The sequence below is a fragment of the Hippopotamus amphibius genome, chromosome 2, assembly GCF_030028045.1.
Source record: "Hippopotamus amphibius kiboko isolate mHipAmp2 chromosome 2, mHipAmp2.hap2, whole genome shotgun sequence".
Lineage (NCBI taxonomy): Eukaryota > Metazoa > Chordata > Mammalia > Artiodactyla > Hippopotamidae > Hippopotamus > Hippopotamus amphibius.
This window is the reverse complement of record NC_080187.1, coordinates 186674553-186697350: the sequence shown is the minus strand read 5'-3', so window position 1 is coordinate 186697350 and position 22798 is coordinate 186674553. Positions and strand designations below refer to the sequence as shown.

Here is a 22798-nt window from a genome sequence, read left to right as displayed (position 1 = left end):
GAGAGAGAGAAACACTGCCATTTCTCTTTTACTGTAATCTGAGTATGGAGGCTGTCTTGTCAGCTCTGTAGAGAACTATTTTTATGGTGACCAGGTAGGGGAGGGAAGATGAGATATGAGCATAAGAATGATCAATTCTCTCTCCCTTATTCAATTCAAAATCTAAAATGTATCTTGATTTCAGGAGGATTAATCATGAGAAGCGCAAAGGTAGATCTCAGCAGCTAGCTTTATCTGACACTAGGGTCACCCAAAGGAGATTAACCCTGGCTACTGGGATTCACAAAAATCCATGGTATGCAGTGTAGCCTGGAGTCCACAGTTTTGGGGAATACTTAAGTGAAGGGAGTCAAGCTAGATGGCTTAAAGGGTTTGGCGACAATCTGTTTTCCTGTCTCTCCTCACCTTATTTAGATTAGTAATTCCAAAACTTTTCCTGATGAGAAACTACTTCGATTTTCTTGAAGTTTTGTAATCATAATGAAGGACTGTTAAGTCAAAATCACTGCTGGAATGGGGAGTTCAGGGAGCAGCAACATTCGAGTCCCTTCCTGTAAGCAGCAGGGAGGTAAGCCATGGATGACCTCTGAGTCTGCCTCAGTAAGGCAGACTTACTGAGCACCTGCTGTGAGTAAGGTGCTGGCGTTGGAGCCCACGGCACTCGGCTACTAGGCTTCCACGGGAGGGAGCAGTGGACGGCTTATTAAGTGGGATATGGCAGGGAGAACTAGATTGTAATACATACTCGAAAGGAGTTCACCTCATTACAGCTTAAAAATGGAACACTGTGGGCTTCAGATGATTCCACTTCTTCCTCAGATCAGACTTGCTGCTGTCAGAAGCAAAGATGCAGCCGATGGATTCATAAGACAGATCCCACACCTGAGACTGGCTCAAATGAAATGTTTCAGCCGCCAGCTGGTACTCTTGAGAAAGGTGTGTTGCAAAAACACCCTTATCATCGGTCTGCCAACATAAGAAAGTTTCAAAATGAACAAAGAAATGATTTTCTAAAAAACAACAACTTGTGTTTAGAGCATTTTTCTATTTACCATGCTTCTTTTAAGAGTCTAAACAGGGGCCTATAAATGTATCCATGAATACCTATAACTGAACAGGCTTATTTATCCTTTTTAAAATAAAAAACCACAACACCAGAGCTCTCAACCATGGCTGCATGTTAAAATCACTGAGAGAGCTTTTAAAATGTATCTGTGCCCAGGACTCACCCCCGATCAAATAAGCAGAATCGCAAGGGCTGGGCACTGGGCATCAGTGTTGCTGTTGTTCCCCCAGGTACTGTCCGGGACTTTTCCCCCTAGAGCCAAACCAGAGTCACGCTGGCCCTTTGCAACCCCTCATGCCCCAATCCCCTCTCACTCCTCCACTTGGGCATCACCCCTAGGCGTGCAAGGCAGCCAGCTAGGTGTCTGACCTACAGCAACTTAAGGACTAAAAAGGAGCAAAATACCTCACACAAAACACCTTACACAGATCACAGCAGGATGCACAATGCTGTACCAGAATCCAAAATGATGCTGGTCATAAGACGGAACTGTCTGACTTTTGACATTCGAGGTCAAACAGAGTTCTAGATGAAGGGGGGAAAGGAAGAAGCATCTTATTAAAAGATCAGTAGACTCATTAACTGTTCACCAAGTAGATACATGAGAAATATTTTTGAACTATGCTCATTTTGAGTCGTTCATTATTTTACAAAATTGACCTTTTCTGACATGTGAAAATTTGTGGTCCAATTTGAGTATAGTTGTGTGGGAACTATGCACTGCAGCTTACGGCAGCAACTGTACCAGGCAGGGACTTATCCCCTTCACAGCCATGTGCTTCCCTCTTTCTTTTGCCAAAAAGGAGAAGAAAGAGGAGTGTGATAAGCCAGTCACCATGAAGAAGGCAGGGAAGTGTGATAGGGGAGCAGATGAAATCTTTGAAGGGTTGCTGCACTTCTTCCTGATCTTACAGTGGGGGCTAAAATGAAGGTAAGGAAACAGTAGCACTGCTTGAGGGTTACGGTATTATAAAAAGCCAAGAGCAGAAATGGACTTTTTCCATGGCTCCAAAGAATACCTCTAAACTCCTTTATTCAGACAACCACCCATTCACTGCCAGCTGTAAGTCCATCTTAAGAATGACGTCTATGATTATAAACTCCTGCCCTGAAACGCTGTGCCCAGCTCCCCAGCCACGTCACTGACTTGATTGACAACATCTGCTCCCTTGAGTAAGGTGGCTACAGTACAGGGCCACTCAGTCCCAGGAATGACAAACCTATCCTGCCCCTACTGAGAGCAAAGCTGGGCCACCACAGCAAGTAAGATCACCATGCAAGTGGTCTCCAAGTTTCTCTACTTTTGTGGATGTTTAAAAATTTCCTTAGTAAAAAGAAAAAAATCTCACCCCTTATAAATTGCTGAAAAACTCTACAAGTTAGTTAAAAAACACATCCACACAATTGTTGTGCAAATTGTTAAATTTGTAAGTTCAGTGAATTCATATTTCAATAAAAAGGTTTTCAGCCAACTGCTTGTTTTCCTCATCAGAAAGGCCTTCCCCAACCATCCAATCGAAAGTGTTTAATTTTCTTCAAAGAATTTGACACTGATGTTTTCTTGTGTATTTGCTTACTGTCTCTCTTACCTATGCTAGAATATAAGGTCCTTGAGAAAGAAATGCTGTCTGTTTTATTTACTGCTCTATTGCCAGCAATTTGAACAGTGTGGAACAGACTAGGAACGTCATAAATATTTGTTGTTAAATAAAAATAGCTCCAGGTATACACATATAGACAAGTGTGTGATGGTTAACAGACATGTACAAATATACTTGGGATTTTGCATAAGTTTTAATTTTTAAATAAATGTTACACATTTTAATAACACACGTAAATTGGTTAAAGTCATTCCAAAATACTAGATGACCCTTATTCCTTCAATATAATACTGAGTTCCAAGAACTGCAGAAGGTAGCAGTGAACAAGACAGACAAGGGCCCTGCTCCCATGGAGCTTATACTCTAATGGGAGTTAAAACTTCCTGTTACTTAAATAAGGCTGAGAAAGCATCCCTTAATTTCTAAATGATATGTATATATTTAGAACAGTGCTTCTCTACATATGGGTTGTAACCTGGGGGCTGGGGAGGGACAGAGAGCTGCCTAGAGGACCTGAAGCCTTAAGCCTTACCGAGCGGTATCTGGTGTTGCCTCACAAAGTCCACCAGATCTGGGGACCCTCCCTCCGAGGAGTTGAGAAACGTCCCATGCCCAATCCGGTCAGGAAGCAGGTCGAGGAGTACTTGTGTTTCTTTTTTTTGGTTTGGAATCTCAAAAAATGGGGAGAGAGCATCAACAACCTCTTTCAATGGTTCTTAAAAGTACTTTTTTCTACAGCAGGCATTCTGGAAAGCTGAACCTCTTAGACCTTCCAGCTCTCTTCTTTGCCTTTTATCTTCCCATTCATTTCCCAACATTCTTCTAGATTCATTTCAATGATAATAACTATAGTCAGTAGTCTTTTCATGTACATTCTCCTTTAAACCTCGCAAGAATCATACAAGGTATTAAGATGAAGAAATCAAAACTCAGAAAAAGTAATTTTCAAAAACAAAATCTCGCAACTCTATATGTGTGTTCTGTGTTGTGTATATGTGTTCATACATATTAGAAAAAGGTCTGGAAAAATAAAATAAATACAAAAATGTTAACAGGATCAACTGAGGAGTAGGACTGAAGGGGACCTTTCATTTCTTATTTTTTTACTTCTACTACTTCTCTACACTTGGATTCTCTTCAGGTACATATAACTTTTGTAGTTGAAAATATACAGCATTTTAAAGAAAAGTTGTCCAAGTTCATAGAGCTAGTGAATGGTAGAGATAAGGGTGAAACCTGGCTCCAGACTCCATCCACATACAACGCACTCATGTTTTATGTTGACAAACCTAGCTACATGCAAACCACAACCACCATGACACAGTCCAGCTGTGCTCTTCATCTCCCAGATAGCCTAAAAGACAAGTGACCATGACATGTTGAAATGAAACGTTTTACATCCAAAGACCCAAACAAGAAAAGCAACAGAAATTAAGGTAAAGAGCAGATTCTGATGCTGTACACAAAGACCAGAGGTAACTGGCTGCATGCTGGCTGTTCTGTTACCCTGACCAACGACTTCAATCTGGCATCAGTTAGGTCAACTAGAGGGTGTCCTATGTGTAAAAGGTCTTTTTGATCAGAGTGTGGAAACATGGATCCTAGAGTTTAAGTTCTGCCACTAGATTACTGACTCTCTGCTTGTAGACATGAAAAACACCCAGTACTGACAAGAAGCTCCAATTTTTTCCTCAATCTTTAAATTATGGCTCTATCTAATTCTCAGAATAATCATGTGAGGTGAGTAGACTATTATTTCCTACATCCAAGAAACAAATCCAATTCATCAAGCTGTATACATTAATTATGCACAGCTTTTTGTTAAAAAAAGAAAAGAAAGAATTAAATAGGTAGAAGTACTGAGGTAGAAAGTAAATCCATCTGTCAAATGGGGAAAAGTGAAGGAGAATCCCTTGTTTGCCTCACAGGGATGTGCTGACTAAGAAAGTGACTGCTCTCCAGCTACCATCTGTGCAGGATCTGCACTGCGTTCATTCTGCCAAGGAGCTGGGGCTTACGGGGCACCTGTCTTCCCCTGAACCTTATAAAATGATGACCTGAATATGTCACATCTTTAGCCATGTATAAATGATTATTATTTTCCATCATAATCTACCCTCGCCAACCTTATTTTACAATATTATTTACCTCTGAAAGATGCAATGCCAACTTCAGACCTGATTTTTTAGCTTCTAAAAGAGGTTCCAAGAAGTCTTTTGCTTGTCCTGCCTTGAAGATAAAAGTTAAAATGAGGATATATGAGTCTAGGAAAACTGAAGAACTGAATACTCTATCTCAATAAACAAAGGAATAAAATAATGGCAGGAAAAAAATGGCAGATGGACTTATTTGCACATTTTGTTTATAAAGTACCTACAATGTGCTCGGCACGTTAGGGAATTCAAAGCTGGCAAAGACAGTCTTTGCCCTCAAGAGTCGTAAGTATCAGTGAACCTGAGGTCAATCAGCTAAGCTAGATAAAACAGTCACCAAATTTTATTTCTGGAAGAATATCTAGATATCTAGAGCTAAGGGGGAGAACTCACCTGATTCAGGAACCAGCATGACTGGTAAAGAAAGCTTCTATCAAACGGACGGATGAAGAAAGGCCAGAACAGCCCAGGTTTAGCCAAAGCCGTAAGAACTAGGTTCATAGGACTCTCTAATTCAATGATTTTCAACTGGTGATTCTGCCCTCCAGGGGACATCTGGCAATGTCTACAAACATTTTCGGTTGTCACAACTAAGAGGGTGCTGGTATCTATTGGGTAGAGGCCAGGGATGCTGCTAAACATCTTATAAAGACATTATAATAAGGACATCTTATAATATACAGGACATCCTCCTACAACAAAGACTTCTTTGGCCCAAAATGTCAGTACTGCCACAACTGAGACACCCTGCTTGAATCTGACCTTCAACAAGGTCTAGGCCAGCCTTTCTCAACTGGGGCTTATGGGAGATAATTAAGCCCTAGCCATAATTAAGCATTAGACATGGCTTATATGTTACTAAATTAACTTCTCTTCTATGTATATAGAATGGTACTAGCTGTGTGCCATCTTTAGAAAAATGGAAATAATCATACTGTCATAATTCTTTTTTTTCTTTTTTCTTTTTTAAGGGGCTTAATTCTTTTACAGAACCCTGGTTGAGAGCAGTTGCTGTGGACATTCTGGTCATCACGGGCAGAATAGGGCTTCATCTACATAAAGAGTCTGCTGGACCTCTGGAGAATGCAGGATGCTCCAAATTAATCCTTATCCCACAAACTGATTCTACCTTTTAGAAATAAAAAGTATTTTGGAAAAGTAACTTACAGTAGGGTCTCCACTGAGGTCAAGGCCAAGAACTGTATCCTCTGTGGAAAGGGAGAACTCTTCAGCAAGTTTAACAGTCTCCTTGGCTACTGAAGGGCCACCTCTTCTGTCAACTGATATCAAATACCTTTAATACAGGAAAAATACAGCTGAAAATGAGTATTGAGACAACTCAATACTCAGAATTGGGCAGAGATTTATAGCAGGCTACATGGAATACATCTCTCAAGAAAAGTACAGCCTGACTGACTTGACATCTTACTTTGCCAGAGGGAATGATACACAAATTCCTAAATAGCACCAAATATCTAGTTAGTGTTCAAAGTTCTAATTACCTCATGTTTTTTTGTACACGTATTTGTTTTTTACAGTTCGTTTGATTCAGAATCCAACTGAGGTCCACACATCATAGGTGGTGATGGTTCTTTCATCAGGAGGATTAAATCCCTTATTTCATCAAGGTGTATAAGACTGGAAATATTCTAATTCTAACGTATCCAATAGCTGATACAAATTCATTCTTCATACATCAACTGGATTCCTACAAGGAATCTAATACCCAGAGAACCCCTGTTAATATTGTGTAATTTCCCTCCAGCATTTATTAGTTTACCTATTTATTCACAAAATAAAGAAATTAGCATATATTTATTTACAAAATTTGGATCAATTATACATAAAATGTAGTCTGTTTTTCTTCCACTTAATTTCCCCTGCCATTAAGTAATGTTAGAAAACAATATAAATCATATGAATATAATATAATTGTTCTCTGATTGCTGGACATTTTAGGATGTTTTCTAATTTTTGGTATAAATAACACTAAAATGAAGAATCTCAACATTAATCAATTTCCTTAGGGTACATTTCTAGAAGAGAATAACTGGATCAGAGACTGAAATTATTTTTATAGATCTTAATACCTCTTTAGAGAGGTTTTATTAATTACATATGTTCACCAGCAGTGTGTAAATTCACAAACACTGGTTATTACTCTTTTGTGGGGGAGGGCGTGCCTACTGAAATGACATTGTAGGGCTTCCCTGGTGGCGCAGTGGTTAAGAACCTGCCTGCCAATGCAGGGGACATGGGTTCGATCCCTGGGCCAGGAAGATCCCACATGCCTTGGAGCAACTAAGCCCGTGCGCCACAACTACTGAGCCTGCGCTCTAGAGTCCATGAGCCACAACTCCTGAAGCCCCTGCATCTAGAGCCTGTGCTCTGCAACAACAGAAGCCACCGCAATGAGAAACCCACGCACCACAGCAGAGTAGCCCCCACTCACCACAACTAGAGAAAGCCCATGCGCAGCACTGAAGACCCAATGCAGCCAAAAATAAAATAAATGAATAATAAATCTTAAAAAAAAAAGAAATGGCATTGTAATATTTATTTTTAAAATGATTTGATTAGTGAAGTTAGTTTTCTATACATTTACTGGCCATTGAACGTCTTTTCTTCTGAATTCATGTTTTACCTGTTTTTTTTTTTAATTGGGGTATTAGTTCAATTAAGCTTAATTTTGAGAGATTTTATAGCCAGAAACTATACAGCTAGCTTTCTTCCTTTCTTTCTTCAAGGACATACTGAGCCCTAACTATATGCCAGCTCTGTTCTAAGTACTGGTGGTGTACTGGTGAATCGAAAGACAAGGTCCCTGGCCTCACTGAATTTACACTCTAGTGGGTGAGTGTGTATCTACAAATAAAACAAGAAGATTTCTGATCTTGTTAAGAAGAGTGCCATAAAGGAAATAAATGGGGTGACTAGAAGATGGGGGGGCACTTTAGTTAAGATGGTCAAGGAAGACCCTCTGAGGAAGTGACAGCCACACTGAGACCTGAATAATGAGAAGCCAGCCATGCAAGGACACGGTGGAGGCGTGTTCTAGGCAAAAGTAACAGGAAGTACAAAGGTGCTAACATGGGACAGTCTTGGCCTTGAGGAACAGAGGGTAGGCCAGTGCATGATAAGTGACCAGTGATCCAGATGAGGCTGTTGAAGTAAGAAAGGCAGCCATGTGGGAAATTGTAGGCCACAATGAGAAGCCTGGATTTTCACTGAAGAGCCATGCGAAGCCATACTTCACTAGAGCAACAGGACTCAGAACTTTACTGTCAGGTGAAAAAATTCAGAATTGCATTCTCAACTTTAAACAATAAGGTTCTTCACTCTGTTTTGTTTTTTTTAATTAAAAGATAAAAATCAGTTATTGGTTGATTGATAAAAATCCACTATACCCATGCTCAAAAGAGTAAATTTTTCACATTCTAGTATTTTAAATGTTGACCACTAAGGTATAGTGCTTCTTACCTAACATCAATGTCTACGTTTTCTTCTTTGGACTGTTTTATACCCTCAAGTACAGATTCCACATAAGTTTTTTTTGTCATTCCTGAAAAGGACACAAATAAAACATTTTTAAAGAGATCATCAACTATTTCATCCTTCAACAGTAGCATCCCTATATGAACATTTTCACTTTATGTGTGATAAGGGTATGGTTAAAGATGAGTTATGGATACATTTTAGTAAATGCCATTTGTACTTTAAGGAAATTGAAAAAAAAATGAAGTACTAGAAAAATGAAATTTTAAAAAAAGTCATAAAATACTCATTTAAAAATTATTCTCAAACTCAACAGTCATAAAATTACTCTCACAAATTGCTATAAAAAGTTTTAATGCTTGTTCTAACAAAACAAGAATAACAAAAGCCCTTTTCTGGGAATTCTGTGGTGGTCCAGTGGTTAGGACTCAGAGCTTCCACTGCAGCAGGCATGGGTTCCATCCCTGGTCGGGGAACTAAGATCCTGAGTACCACGTGATGCGGACAAAACAAAACAAAACAAAAAAACCCCTTTCCTAAGGCCTGTCCTTAAAAAAAACGCCCAAAACATTCTCTACTAGCAGAATCTTTTCCTGCTTGTGCAGGAAAAAATTCTTTTGATTTCCTTTTTCCTCAACCTTGCTCAGGCTCAGTGTTTCTCATCCAGGGCACTAGAGATGTTCTTTCAAGTTCAGATGCTGAAGTCCTCTTCTGTGGGGCTTTGCAAAAGGGCTCTTCAGAACAACCTCCTCTAAAATACTCTCATACCCCAATTACAAAATGCTTATGTTTAGTGGAAAATCTCTGGAAAAAACACAATAATAAAGAAGAAAAATAAAAATAACCTGTAATCCCACAACTCAGAGATAACCACTATCTAACAATTTTTCTAAGTGCGTGTGTGTGTAAATGTATATATAGTTTTGAGTAGATGAGATGCTACTAGGTATATATGTATCCTGTTCGTTCATTTAACACTGTATTCTGAGCATATCTTCATGTCATTAGTGTCTTTGCAGGTATTTTTAATGGTTGCCAAATATTCCATTAACCTTTATTTAACTACTCCCCTACTGCTGCATACTTAAGGTAACATTCCTCTTTGAATCTCCATTTGAAGCATCAACTAGCCCTAATAACTGGCAGGTTTCTTCTCACCTTCCCTTTCACTATCCTCACCAGCATAACTTGGAACTGATCCTACAGTTTAAAAATGTGAAATAAGAATCTTCTGCTCTGTGGGAGGGATGAACTGGGGTTGACATACACACACTATTATATATAAAATAGATAACTAATAAGAACCTACTGTACAGCACAAGGAACTCTACTCAATACTCTGTAATGGCCTATATGGGGACAGAGTCTAAAAAAAGAGTGGATATATGTATATGTATAACAATCACTTTGCTGTACAGCAGAAACTAACACAACATTGTGAATCAACTATACTCTAATAAAAATTAAAAAGAAAAAAAGAATCTTCTGCTTGTCTCATTTCAACACTTACTTTATGTAGTTTCAAAAATTTTACCCCCAAATGACGCTGGGCTACACATACCAAAGTGTAAGATGATCTGGTAGGGCCTCTTTAGGTCACAAAGTGCTAAGGAGGACCCAAGGACACTAAAGAATATCTCCTGATGCTGTTCGTATGGAAAAAGGGCCCCAGGAAATTTCTCCAGATCACATCCAGATCTGCTCATCTCCCTCCAGTGAGATTTTACCACATCACAGCCTGCTCCTGGCCTAAGATACCATCAGTCCCTGAGAAGTGACTGAATAACCTTTATTTCAGTGATTGTCATGAAATGTGATTCCGTATCCACTCAGTGGCATTGTCTCACAAGTGCCTTGATGCAGGGAACTCGAACTAGTGTCCACTTAAGACAATAAGACTATAAGGAACAAGTGTTCTTTTCTCAAAGTGAGAAAAATATGAACAAACGAAATTTTTGCAGGTCTTTTATTTCTCTTCAACAGATAATACCTGACCTGATTTTTTAACTTAAGAACAACTCACTCATTAATAACATACACAATTAATATACATCAGAAGATTTGGACCACCGACCCTACTTTTACAACAGTGTAAAAATAAATACTTCATAGTCTCAAACTGCAAACACATGCATGATCAAAGCACAGGAGAAAAAAGTTAGACATATGCTGAGAAGTAGTTAAGATTCTACCTGTAATGGCCAACACACACATGAAAAGATGCTCAACATCACTAATCATCAGAGAAATGCAAGTCAAAGCCACAATGAGGTATCACCTCACACCAGTCAGAATGGCCATCATCACAAAATCTGGAAACCACAAATGTTGGAGAGGGTGTGGAGAAAAGGGAACTCTCCTGCACTGTTGGTGGGACTGTAAGTTGGTACAGCCACTATGGAAAACAATTTGGAGGTTCCTTAAAAAACTACAAATAGAACTACCATATGATCCAGTAATCCCACTCCTGGGCGTATACCCAAAGAAAACCATAATCCCAGAAGAAACTTGTACCATAATGTTTATTGCAGCTCTATTTACAATAGCCAGGACATGGAAGCAACCTAAATGCCCATCAACAAATGAATGGATACAGAAGATGTGGCATATATATACAATGGAATATTACTCAGCTATAAAAACGGATGAGATGGAGCTATATGTAATGAGGTGGATAGAACTACAATCTGTCATACAGAGTGAAGTAAGTCAGAAAGAGAAGGACAAATATTGTATGCTAACTCACATATACGGAATCTAAAAATGGTACTGATGAACTCAGTGACAGGAACAAGGATGCAGATACAGAGAATGGACTGGAGAACTCGAGGTATGGGAAGGGGCGGGGGGTGAAGGGGAAACTGAGACGAAGCGAGAGAGTAGCACAGACATATATATACTACCAACTGTAAAATAGTCAGTGGGAAGTTGTTGTATAACAAAGGGAGCCCAACTCGAGGATGGAAGATGCCTTAGAGGACTGGAGTGGGGAGGGTGGGGGGGACTCGGGGGTGGGGAGTCAAGGAAGGGAGGGAATACGGGGATATGTGTATAAAAACAGTTGATTGAAGCTGGTGTACCCCCCAAAAAAAAATAATAAAAAAAAAAGATTCTACCTGTAGCATTTTCTCCTCTGGGTGTGCTCCTTAGTTCCAGATACTTGACACCATCATCTGCAAATTCCTTAATGACATCTTTCGTAACCTGATAATAAAGGCAATGTATGCAATATTGATTATGTATGTTAGCATAAGGGTCCCAATGAAAATGCCATGTGCAACAGCTTTATTTCATGCATTAAATTTGATTTGTAAGGAGTGTTGGGAGTCTCTCATGTGGTGATGACCTGCTTTGTCACACCCCTAGTGGAGGCTGTGACAAAACTACCACATTTCCAATAGCTCCCCTTATCCCCCATTCTCACATGAACTCCAAATCTGCACGTCACCCATACCTTTTATTTCTCTTCTCTCCTTTTAACCATTTCTCTATTTCCTAAAGAACAGCAGATTGATAAAACAGAGGCAAAACTAAAACCAGTAAAACTACCCATTAAAATTTTGTTACACATGGAAATAAGCTACTAAAATGATTAGGTAGTATTGACGTACCATTTAAAGTCATGGCTTAATGTTCTTATTCAAGTTATTTAGGGATAAGTTATATTTTTCAAGAATTTTTTCAGGCAGGGTTAAATTTCCCCCAGAAGTATTTAAGAAGATTCTTCTTAGGCAAAGAAAATGGGTGATAAATTTAAGTAAAACTGTATCCACTCTAGCACAAAACTCAACAATCCAAAAATTACTAAATGACCAAGATAAATATCGAAAGGCTGAAGGCATGTTTTCCTTCATCGCCATCAACCCTAAAGTATACCAAATCTAGAAGAAAAAAGGACCAGGTTAGAAATGCTGTGACAACCTGCCCTAGTTAGTCCTTACAGCTGGTATCCTACTCTTAACCTGCCTAGCAGGTGCAGTGTCCTGGCAAAGGAGCAAGGCTGGCTGGTTGTGCAGACCATGCCTAACTAGGTGGCACTGCCTTGGTGGATTCACTGCAATCCAAGGTCTGGGCCTCATCTTTTTTTCTTTATACTAAAGCCAAAAAGGAATTTATTATAACATAACTATAACGGGTGGCTCAGCTACACCAGGAGGTCTGGAGAATCAGCCTCAGAGATTACACAGCTCAGAACAACACAAAAACATCCAAAATCACGTGACACCCCTGGACCAAGCGAGAGACCGCTGCTTCCTCCACCACTGAGTATCACCCTGCAGCCTCTGCACCATCATCACAGGCAGCAGACCCTGTCGCACTGCTGTTCCAGGAACCCCATGTTGCTGCACTGCCACCACCAGAGCACAGGCCTCGTCTTTGCAGGCTGAGGAACGCACATCTTATCATTGCTCCAGAACTAAGCAGACCCAGAGAGGCCAACTCACCCTACCCCAGCTTACGGAGACTAATGCAGAAGCCTATGTGTAATGTATGGATTGACAACAAGGGTGGAAGTGAGGGTGTAAAGCGATCCTATCTACTGTCCACCCTTTCCTGGTGGTGAGGTATCTATGAAACTAAACAGAACAGTAGAAGGTTGCTGGCAAGTACTAATTGAGAGCAGTGGGAGGAAGATTTCTCCAGGCCACAGTGAGGCCTGTGGCATCATCTCTAGCCCACATCCAAGAACACTTCCCTAGGGTCCACACCCATGTCGGCCAGATTCAGTCCTTTCTGCTCCATGCAGCAACAGGTACTGTTGGCTCTTTGGGCTTTCCTCTCCTATGCTCTGGCCTGAAGACATCTACTCAAGTACTTTCTTTAGATAGAATACATCACAATTAGTTGCTTCATCTTACTGCTAGGATGGTAAGACTGCACACCTTGAATGAGAAAGAACATGGGCTTGGGAATCAGAAAAAACAGTCAATTCTGCCACTTACTCGCGGTGAGTGACCCTGAACAAGTTACACTTAACTTCTTTAGGCCTCTGTTTTTCATCTGCAAAAAGGCAACAATAAAAATGCCCACCTCAGAAAGTCGTCTTGAGTATAGCGTCTCTTAACGTGCAATAGTTAATATTATTTCAGTCACATTTCAATCTTGTCTCTTTGAGATTACACCTAGTCACCTTGACTTGACTGTTAAGTGATCCCCACATACTCCGTCCCACATCTATAAGCAATCCCGTGGCTTACTCCCACGCACAGTTCATTTATTATATGTAAATGTTATTAATTTCACTCTGTGGCATCTCACTGTCATTCTCTGAATCATCTGTAGTTGTCTGTCTCAGTAGCACTAAGTCAAATGCTACAGACTCTTAATTCCTTGCCTCATTTCAATAAAGCTTTTTACCAACTTTGAAAGGAATGAAACAATGAGCATGGCATATTACACCCATGGAGTTCTCAGAATCTAAAATTTTATCAGTTTTGCTCTGTCACACTCAACAACAGAAAGTGAGAGTCTCCTGTGGTGGACATTGCAAGCAGGGTTCAATGGTACCTGTTGAGTGGCTGATTAGACAATGCTCCCTTGGGTTCCTATAAATCCCTGTGCGTGTCTCTAACGCAGAGCTTACCTCATGATGTTGGATTTATCCTCTTATGGGTCTGTCTCTCCAGCCTGACTACAAGTTCTTGAGGGGCAGGGACCATGTCAATCTATCTTTATATCCCCCAGTTTTAGCAGAGTGCCTGGAACACTGTAGGCACTCAGTCAACTTCTGTTGAACTAAACTTTTAGAGTTAACCTTCCTCCAAAAGGTGATTAATTTACTTAATAATTATCATGAGGATCAGTCTTAGCCAAGGAGGAAAATTCTTTCTTGACCAGTCAAAAGTCACCTCTCCAGAAACACAGGTTACACTTCTGACTCTGCATTTTTTCTAAGGGTTAAGAACACTGATAGGATTCTGCTTCTCTCCAATTACAAAGAGAACATTTAAAAATGCCATCCTGGTCAGATTAATGATACAGAAGTCAGTCTTCCATATCCAACTCCAGTATTACAGAACTTCAGCTAAGGGAACACAGTGGAGTCCTCTAGCCCTTCATCCCCAGAGTGAAGGCACAGTTTCCCGAGCAATTAATCATTCAATCTCTAAGCACCTCTTGAACTTCTTCATTCTCTATAATGTCTACCCAGGCAATTCAAAGTATCCCAAACACTACAGGTAAAGCCTATGGTCAGAGATTTCATATATATACACACGAGGGTGAGTCAAAAATTATCTGCACTCCAGTTATATTAAAACTTCTGTTGGCTGCACTGTCTTATCAGCACTTTCTGTTCAAGGCTACTGTCTCCCCAGTCACTGCTGTGCAGGTGTGAACGTGTTACATCAGTTCATTTGTAACTGTGGTGCGAGCAAATATGGATGCCCTCCTTGTGATTTGCACAAAGAAGAGCAGGGCGCAGTGATTCGATTTTTGTGGTCTGACGGTGTACCTGGTGCCATTATTTATCGAAGACTTTGTGCACAGTATGGAAAAAGTGTTCTGTCGCGAAGAAGTGTGTATCAATGGATAGAGAAGTTCAAGGAAGGTTGCACAAGTGTTAGCCATCAGGAAGGAGCCGGATTCACTTCTGAGGAAGAAGTGAAGATAGAGGTGCACTTGTGGCTTGCAGCTCAGCCTAAAACATCTTTTCTTTTAAACTTAGTTTGAGATTTTTTTTTAGCTTTATCTACAATGCTTTGTCACACAGAAGTTTACTAATTTTTTTTAAAATAAATTTATTTATTTATTTATTGGCTGTGTTGTGTCTTTGTTGCTGCACATAGGCTTTCTCTAGTTGCGGCAAGTGGGGGCTACTCTTCATTGTAGTGCGTGGGCTCCTCATTGCAATGGCTTCTCTTGCTGTGGAGCACAGGCTCTAGGCATGCAGGCTTCAGTAGCTGCGGCATGAAGGCTCAATAGTTGTGGCTCACGGGCCTTAGAGCACAGGCTCAGTAGTTGTGGCGCATGGGTTTAGTTGCTCCGTGGCATATGGGATCTTCCTGGAGCAGGGCTTGAACCTGTGTCCCCTGCATTGGCAGGCAGACTGCACCACCCAGAAGTCCCAGCCAAAAACATTTTTTAATGAGGGAATACAAAAGCTTGTTGACAGATGGACAATGTGTACTGAAAAGCAGGGAGATTATGTTGAAAAATGATGTATTTGTCTTTTCTAAAAGTTAATTACAATAAATTCTACAGCCAGAGTGTGGGTAATTTTTGACTCACCCTCGTATATGAAATATGGACAAGAACAGGACAAGATTTTTTCCTTCACACTGTCCACTACCTAATAGAAGATTTGGATCTTGGTTCTTTCTTCATACCTTTTATAACGAAAGTAATCTTTTGATATTAGCCCTTAGGCAAATGTCTTACATTATTTTTTAAAAGAGTTACTATTACAAAAGCAAAAAACATTTTTCATCAGACTCTTGATGATAGCAAAAGATTATGTGCAACAACAGAAGGGCATCAATTAGTAACTACTTTTTAACTAAAAATTGCTTCATTTCTCACCATTAGAATATCTTCAGGGCTAGTAGTAAGCTGATGAATAATTTGAAACATCTGGAAGCATCTGCAACAGGAAAAGTTTTAACATACTTTAGTCATCAAAAAGTTCACTAAATTAACTGATTTTAGGCTAACGGTAATTATATATTTATAAAGAACTACAGAATAGGTTTTTCAATAATTATATTGATTTGGAGGGATAATCAAATAACTGAAAATCAAATGTTACTTTTAAGTGGGAAATAATCGTTTCCTTTCTCCACCCCACCCCCAACCCCAAGTGGTAGCAGGAAATAGTGGAAAAAAATCAACAAGTCTATATTTTCAAGTCTAAAGAATATTCCAATATAGTATAACTTCACAAACAATACAAATCACTAAAAAATACTGTCAACAGTCTGACAGTCGGAAAACAATGCTGTATGTCAAGTTATACTCTCCATACCAGATGGCTATCCAATTCCTTTAACTACAAAAATCTGAATCCTTACATACTATTTACAATTGCAAAATAGAGAAAAAAAAGAAGTATGTCCACAACCTCCCCAAACTCACTCTTCTAAAGTTCTTTTCTTTCCCTTGTTAATCATAGTCATCTGATTGTGGATTTTAAGACCTGGCTTCTTGGCTATTAATTTATTTATGGTATTGGAACTAATGGATCCATTCAAGTGGGCATGAAGTTCCTGAAACAAGAGAATAAAATCAGTAAAAACTTCTCAAGTCCTCTAGAGTCACAGCATCAAACCAGGTGCTAGATGTCTGTAGTCTGCACTAGGCAAAAGTGCCTACTAGATGTAGTTATATAACTTTTAAAATGTGTAAAGTTTGCAAATTCTACTTATAAAATGCACTTATCATTTGTGAAGAGAAACAACACAGAAGTCATTATAATTAGCAACACTCCATAATTCTGTGGTTGAATTCTCACCACTTTAGGTAATTTTGAGTAAAAGGTTGTCTTCCATGGCTGTTGTTCGTCTGCCTCCATCATGATTTAGCAGAACAGCAAAGTCTTTCTCCAAATACTTATTCTTGGCATGAACAATACAATGTAGTTCAGTCAGTCAGTTTTGTGGTCTTGAATTTCCTTCAGATTGCTTTACTTCCACCCATTTTGATAAGATAAATAGTATACGTAGTTTTGGGCTCAGCTTCACCTATTTAAACAAATGTGAACATTTTCAGATGTTGACCAAAAGCAAAGAAACAGGTTTTGTTAATTTATTCCTCTAAAGACAAAAGCTCCTCCAAAGCTAACTTAAGTGAGCTGACAACGTGAACTAGAAATAAGAAAAGCCCTCAAGCTGGTAAGAGGTGAATTAAAATCTGAAATTTAGTAGGGTATATTCCTTTAACTATTAGCACTTTCTATAAAACTACTTCTAAAATTAGAAATTTATCAGATCTGTTTTGGGTCCAAAAGTTTACTTTTTTGAACTGTTTAAAATATATAAAAGAGGCACTGGAGTCTGGTGGACCTAAGTTAACGCTTTTTCTAGTTCTGACCTTTAGTAGCTGTGTGACCTTAGTCACTTTTAACCCCGTGGCTTCAGTTTCCTTATTTGTAAAAATGGGATAAAAATTTGATAAAAATGCAGAGAAGCTGTGAGGATTAATAAAGTAACTTAAATTTCCCTCTTCTATGTTCCCATATAATCCAGTGACTACCATTAACTCAGCACTTTAACACACTGTATCTCAATCACTGATTTGTCTTTCTTCCTCACCAGACTATATAAACTTCCTAAGAACAGGGACTATGGTTTATACTACCTCCGCAGCACCTGATAGGGATAGAGTAGGGTAATTAAACAGTTAGTTTAAAAATCCCACTAAGGGATTAAAGACAGAAAGGGAATTTTAAGGGAGTTTGGGAGACTGTTGTAAGCTAATAACCACTCAAAAAAAAGAATCCAGTAACCTAGCAACAATCTACTCTACCTTGAAGGAAGACCAGGTGCATCCAAGAGCCAGACACACTCAAGCAACAAACCCTGATAATGAAAACACAAGACAATAGATATGTGGTCCGAATCTTGTTACATGAAGCCAGGGAGTTAACAGTCCTTGAAGAGTAGCATTTCTGTATGTAGCCAAGACAGAAATACAGGGAAACAAACTAGGTGAAAGGCGATATTATACCAAAACCTGAGATGAATTACCATATTTTAGTATATGTTACCACTCTTTTGCTAACACACATATGATTTAAATAGTGCCATGACAGTTCTGGTTAAACCCTACAGGGCCAAAGGAGGAACTAATGATGTAAGCCTCGACGTCTGCCCAAGAATGAGTAAGAAGGTGGTCTTCTCGCCCTCCCCACTTTTCTTTTGTTTATAAAAAGAAAGCCCTCTCAGTCCTGGGGCAGAGCCTTCTAACCTGCCCGCCTGCATTTCTCACAAGCATCCCACGCTAATAAACTCACTCTTTGAGAATTCCCTGGCAGTCCAATGGTTAGGACTCTGCACTTCCACTGCACAGGGCACAGGTTTAATCCTTGGTGGGGGAACCAAGATCCCTCATGCCATGCAGGCACAGCCTAAAAATAAAAAAATAAACTCTGTCTGTCACTTTGCCTCTCGATGAATTCTTTCTGTGCCGAGACAAAAGTACTTGAGCTTCAGTAAGTCCTGACACCAGGTGAGCAATTTCAATTAAAAGACAGCGGGTTCCAGTCCCTTCTAAGTCAGGGATCATGGGTTCAAGTCCCAATCTGAGTTTTGGCTGGGTTCGAATCCCACCCAAGAAAGAATGCAGCTTCACACCTAGCACAGTACCTAGCATTTTGTAGGTGATAAATAAATCCTAATTTCCCTTTACCTCTGAAGGTGGCTTATAAATTAAGACAAAATTCCAAGTAAAATTTAGTCATTTTCAAAGTAGGGTCCTCAGATATTAATGATAATGACGTTGATAAGAATAGCAGTTTCCATTCAGAGCCTACCAGTTAAGTGGCAAGAACTTTTAGTATTATCTTTAATTCTCCCAATAACCTTGCAATATAAATATTTTTACCACATTAAGGATCAATAAATTGACACTGAGAGGGTTAAATAAGTTACCAAGATATTAAAATGGCAATTAAGAAAATAGTTTGCACAGGACTAGACACAGCCATAGAAATCCACAACAAGGCTAACTCAGTATGAGATAAATTTCAATAGAACTTCAATAGAATGCCATAGTAAGTGCTTAATAAATAGTAACAAATGAAAAAAGATGCACTATTTAATCAATGTTTACTATCTCTACGGAAGTAGATAAGAGATGTCATTAAAACAGAAAAACATACCTTGACATAGTAAAGGCAATCTGTCATAAATTGACCTACAAAGTAAATGTTAATCAAAATAGTCCCAAAATTATTCCTTAAAAGTTGATTTTTAAAGCTCATGTGGAAAACTTAACTTGTAAAATTATTCAGAAAAAAATTCTGAATCTCAGAATACCCAATACGGGTGAAGGTGCGAGTAGAAGTTCTGATGGGAGCAGAACTTGGTATGATCTTTTTGGAAAGTAATTTGGCAATATATATCAACACACACACACATACATATACTATCTCACCCAATAATTCTACTTTTAGGAATTTATCCTGTATCTTATAGGATATGGACAAATATACTTCTTGTAGCATTATTCATAACAGCAAAAAATTGGAAACAACCTAAACGTCCATCAGTAGGGTACTGGCTAAATTAATTATATATCCATCCAACTGAATATCTATGACTAGATGAAAAGACTTCTATAATATACCGTTATTTCCAAAAAGTTGCAAAAAATATTGTTTACAAAGATGACATTTATAAACAAAGCATGTGTACACACACACACACTCTTTTATTTATATACTGTATATATATATATCTTTAATCCTACCATAGATATGAAAGGATACATAGAACACTGTTTACAGTAGAAAGTGAGTTGGAAGCAGCAAAGGCCAGGGGACAGAATTTTATTTACTTTTTATAGTTCTGTGCAATTTGAAGGTTTTCCACTTGCATGTAATACCTGATTACTTTTTGAAATAATTTTAATAAATTAAAATTGAAGTAATAAATTTAGATACTTCACTTACTTTTAATAAATCAATTAAAATAATTAACAAATTATTTTACAGAATTGTTTATAAAATAATTAAATAACTTTTTAGAAACCTTGCAAAACAGCTTTATTAATATGAATTACAAGAGGGAGGAACTTTTACGTTTAGACAACAGAATGACAGCCTGAAAAAGCACTTAGGACATTTTACAAAGCAGGCTGGCAACAAATGTTACAGGTGGCTAACTTTTCATATAAATTTTCAGCCTTACTCTAGGATCCTGACCTTATTTTGTGGCACATTTCAAACCACCCTCCAGACTGCCCCTTAACTAGTTATGAGTAAATTTACTGACCCAACAGCTACAGTGTTAACCTATGAAAATTTGAAAGCCACCAAAACAAGCACAATTTTTACACATTTTTAAAAGTTGTTTCACTGATCATAACCTAAGGTATTGCTACCAACAATTTCACGCCCTGCCAGATTCAATCTCCCTGGGCTGGCTTCACCATGGATCAGAAGCACCTCGGGTGGGAGCGAGGCGCCAAACGGCAACACATTAAGATCTTTCTATATTTGTACTAATATTTCATCAAGTTAGAGCAGGGCCAGAACCAGGCCTCTTGTTCTCCTAGAGCAGCTGTCCCCAACCCCTGGGGTCACGGACAAATACTGGTCTGTGGCCTGTTAGGAAGCAGGCCGCACAGCAGGAGATGAGTGGTGGGCTCGAGAGCGAAGCTTCATTTGTATTTACAGCCGCTCCCATCACTAGCACTCCCGCCTGAGCTCCGCCTCCTATCGGCAATATGATGAGCTGTATAATTATTTCATTATATATTACAATGTAATAATAATAGAAATAAAGTGCACAATAGATGTAATGTGCTTGAACCATCCCGAAACCACCATTCCCTCCCACTCTGTGCAAAAACTGTCTTCCACGAAACCCGTCCCTGGTGCCAAAAAAGGTTGGGGACTGCTGTCCTAGAGAACTTTTTTCCTCCCCATCCTCCACCCCTACCCCCAAAAGGGAACTCGGAATAATAAAACACTCGTTACTATTTATTAAGCACTTAGTATGAGCCAGGCATTCTTGGATAGTAATTTTACTTAATTCTCATAACAACCCATGAAGCATTACGTGAAGTATTACAACCCATTTTACATAAGCATAAACCGATTAAAAAGAAAATAACTGGAAAACAATTGCAAGGCAACCCAAATCACAAATTTTGCTCCATTCTCTTCTTGAATCACTTTTCTTGATCTGCTCGTTACCAAAACAGTATTCCTAATATATCATGTACATTTTACTAACCTGTCATATAAAAATTCATTTCTACAGTGCAGTATATTGTTTTTCAAAGTCCTACAACTTTTTTTTTTCTCTTTGACCCTCAATCAACCCTGAGACACCACACAAAGCAGCATTTAATCCCCTCGTTTTAGAAATGAGTATCTCAAAGCCCAGCAAGCTCAGAGAAGTCCTTCTCCCATTCCAATTCCAAACTCCTCAAGCATTCCACTAGCCCCAGCTGCCTCACACTGAACTTTACAACTCAGTCACTACCTTTATAGAGACAACAAAAGCCTCTGGACATGAATTTCCTCTATTTCTCTCTCCCTCACACTTAAACTTATCTTTATCTGTACCCCTTCTTCCCTCATGAATCAGAGAAAGAGGATTCATTCTTCTGTCCCCAAGACTAACACGTGCCCAGGATCCCATTCCTTCCTAAAGCATTACTCCACTAATCTCACTCTTCTGTTCATCAACCTCTCTTTCATCACTTGCTAATTTCCCTCAGGGAACCAGCATGTAAGTACAGTACTTGCTTCCACCTTAAAAAATACAAATAAAAAACAAACTTTCTTTTATCCCTCATTCCTCATTAACTACTGCCTTGTCTCTTCTTTCCTTCTGAGCCTAACTCCTTGAGCTGCCTCCACTTACTTATCTCCCATTCACTGCAATATGGATTCTGCCCTTACTGCTCCACAGAAACTGCTCTCCCTAAAGTCATTAAGAGCTCTTAAATACCAAATCTAATTGACACAGTTACAGTATCCAAACTGAAACTGGCTGGACTTCAAAACTCATCCCCTTATGCTATACTGCTTCAAGGTAACCATACGTAAGAGTCATCCTGCTTTCCTTCTCCATCTCAGCCCCCATAGTTACACACCAAACCCCAGTTAATAAGTTTCAAATCCCATGAATATCTCTGGAAAGGATTTCCTACTGGAGACGACTCCCAAACACCCAAATTAGAAACTTGATTATTTTAAACCGCCAAGACTCAGACCATATCTGAGGGAATAATTATCCCTCTTCCGCAGACATATTCAACACTATCCTAGAAGACAGAACTTTGAACGTGGAGGGGAATGTCATTTTACAGCTGAAAAACAGAGGCTGAGTGGTTTACTTATTGCCAGCTTAGCACAGAGCCGGGAATACAAGGGACTCTATAGTATACATCCGTGAGGAAACACTGATTGGGTGAATCACAACTTCTGTAAAGGTTTCTTCATTTTGCACCTGGCCTCACTGACTTGTTTTCAGATTTAAATGGGATCTTTTAGGACTTGTAGTTAACATCCAAGGAGCGACCCTTTCTTCTCCTTGTCCACCAAAGTCAATGGTTCTAACCCTGCTTTGCCCCTGCCAGACACTCAATGCATACCCTACCGTCCAAGGAACTCTAGTTGTCAGTCCCCATAGACTCACCTCTTAAAAGATTTTGGTCAACAGCTGAGAACTTATGAGAGCTTAGATAAATTTTCACTTGAGGCAGGAAGGCTTGTAGAAAAGTGGTAACCCGCGCTTCCCTCACACAGTCCACGTGTGCACAATAAGTCGCAGCCGTCAGTCTTCCCGCGAAACCTCAGTCGCAGAGAATCA

The 22798-nt window shown here is 39.2% G+C and overlaps 1 protein-coding gene across 5 annotated transcripts; it reads right to left on the bottom strand.

Annotated features, from left to right (window-relative positions):
* Positions 1–363: 363 nt before the first annotated feature.
* Positions 364–22759, bottom strand: ADAL (adenosine deaminase like). 5 transcript variants are annotated; one of them, XM_057721921.1, is made up of 12 exons: positions 22625–22688; positions 18265–18378; positions 16765–16993; positions 16389–16519; positions 15837–15897; positions 11432–11519; positions 8301–8382; positions 5988–6114; positions 4816–4896; positions 3200–3338; positions 1491–1591; positions 364–966 (listed from the first exon to the last, which is right to left on the bottom strand). In XM_057721921.1, exons 3-12 carry the CDS (start codon positions 16825–16827, stop codon positions 772–774), a joined length of 1068 nt encoding a protein of 355 aa, XP_057577904.1. In that variant the 5' UTR covers positions 16828–16993; positions 18265–18378; positions 22625–22688; the 3' UTR covers positions 364–771. The 5 variants fall into 5 exon arrangements, with proteins under 5 accessions (XP_057577904.1, XP_057577903.1, XP_057577907.1 ...); XM_057721922.1 differs by lacking the exon at positions 18265–18378 and adding an exon at positions 1230–1318 and having other exon boundaries at positions 757–966; positions 22625–22759; XM_057721920.1 differs by lacking the exon at positions 18265–18378 and having other exon boundaries at positions 22625–22759.
* Positions 22760–22798: the final 39 nt, after the last annotated feature.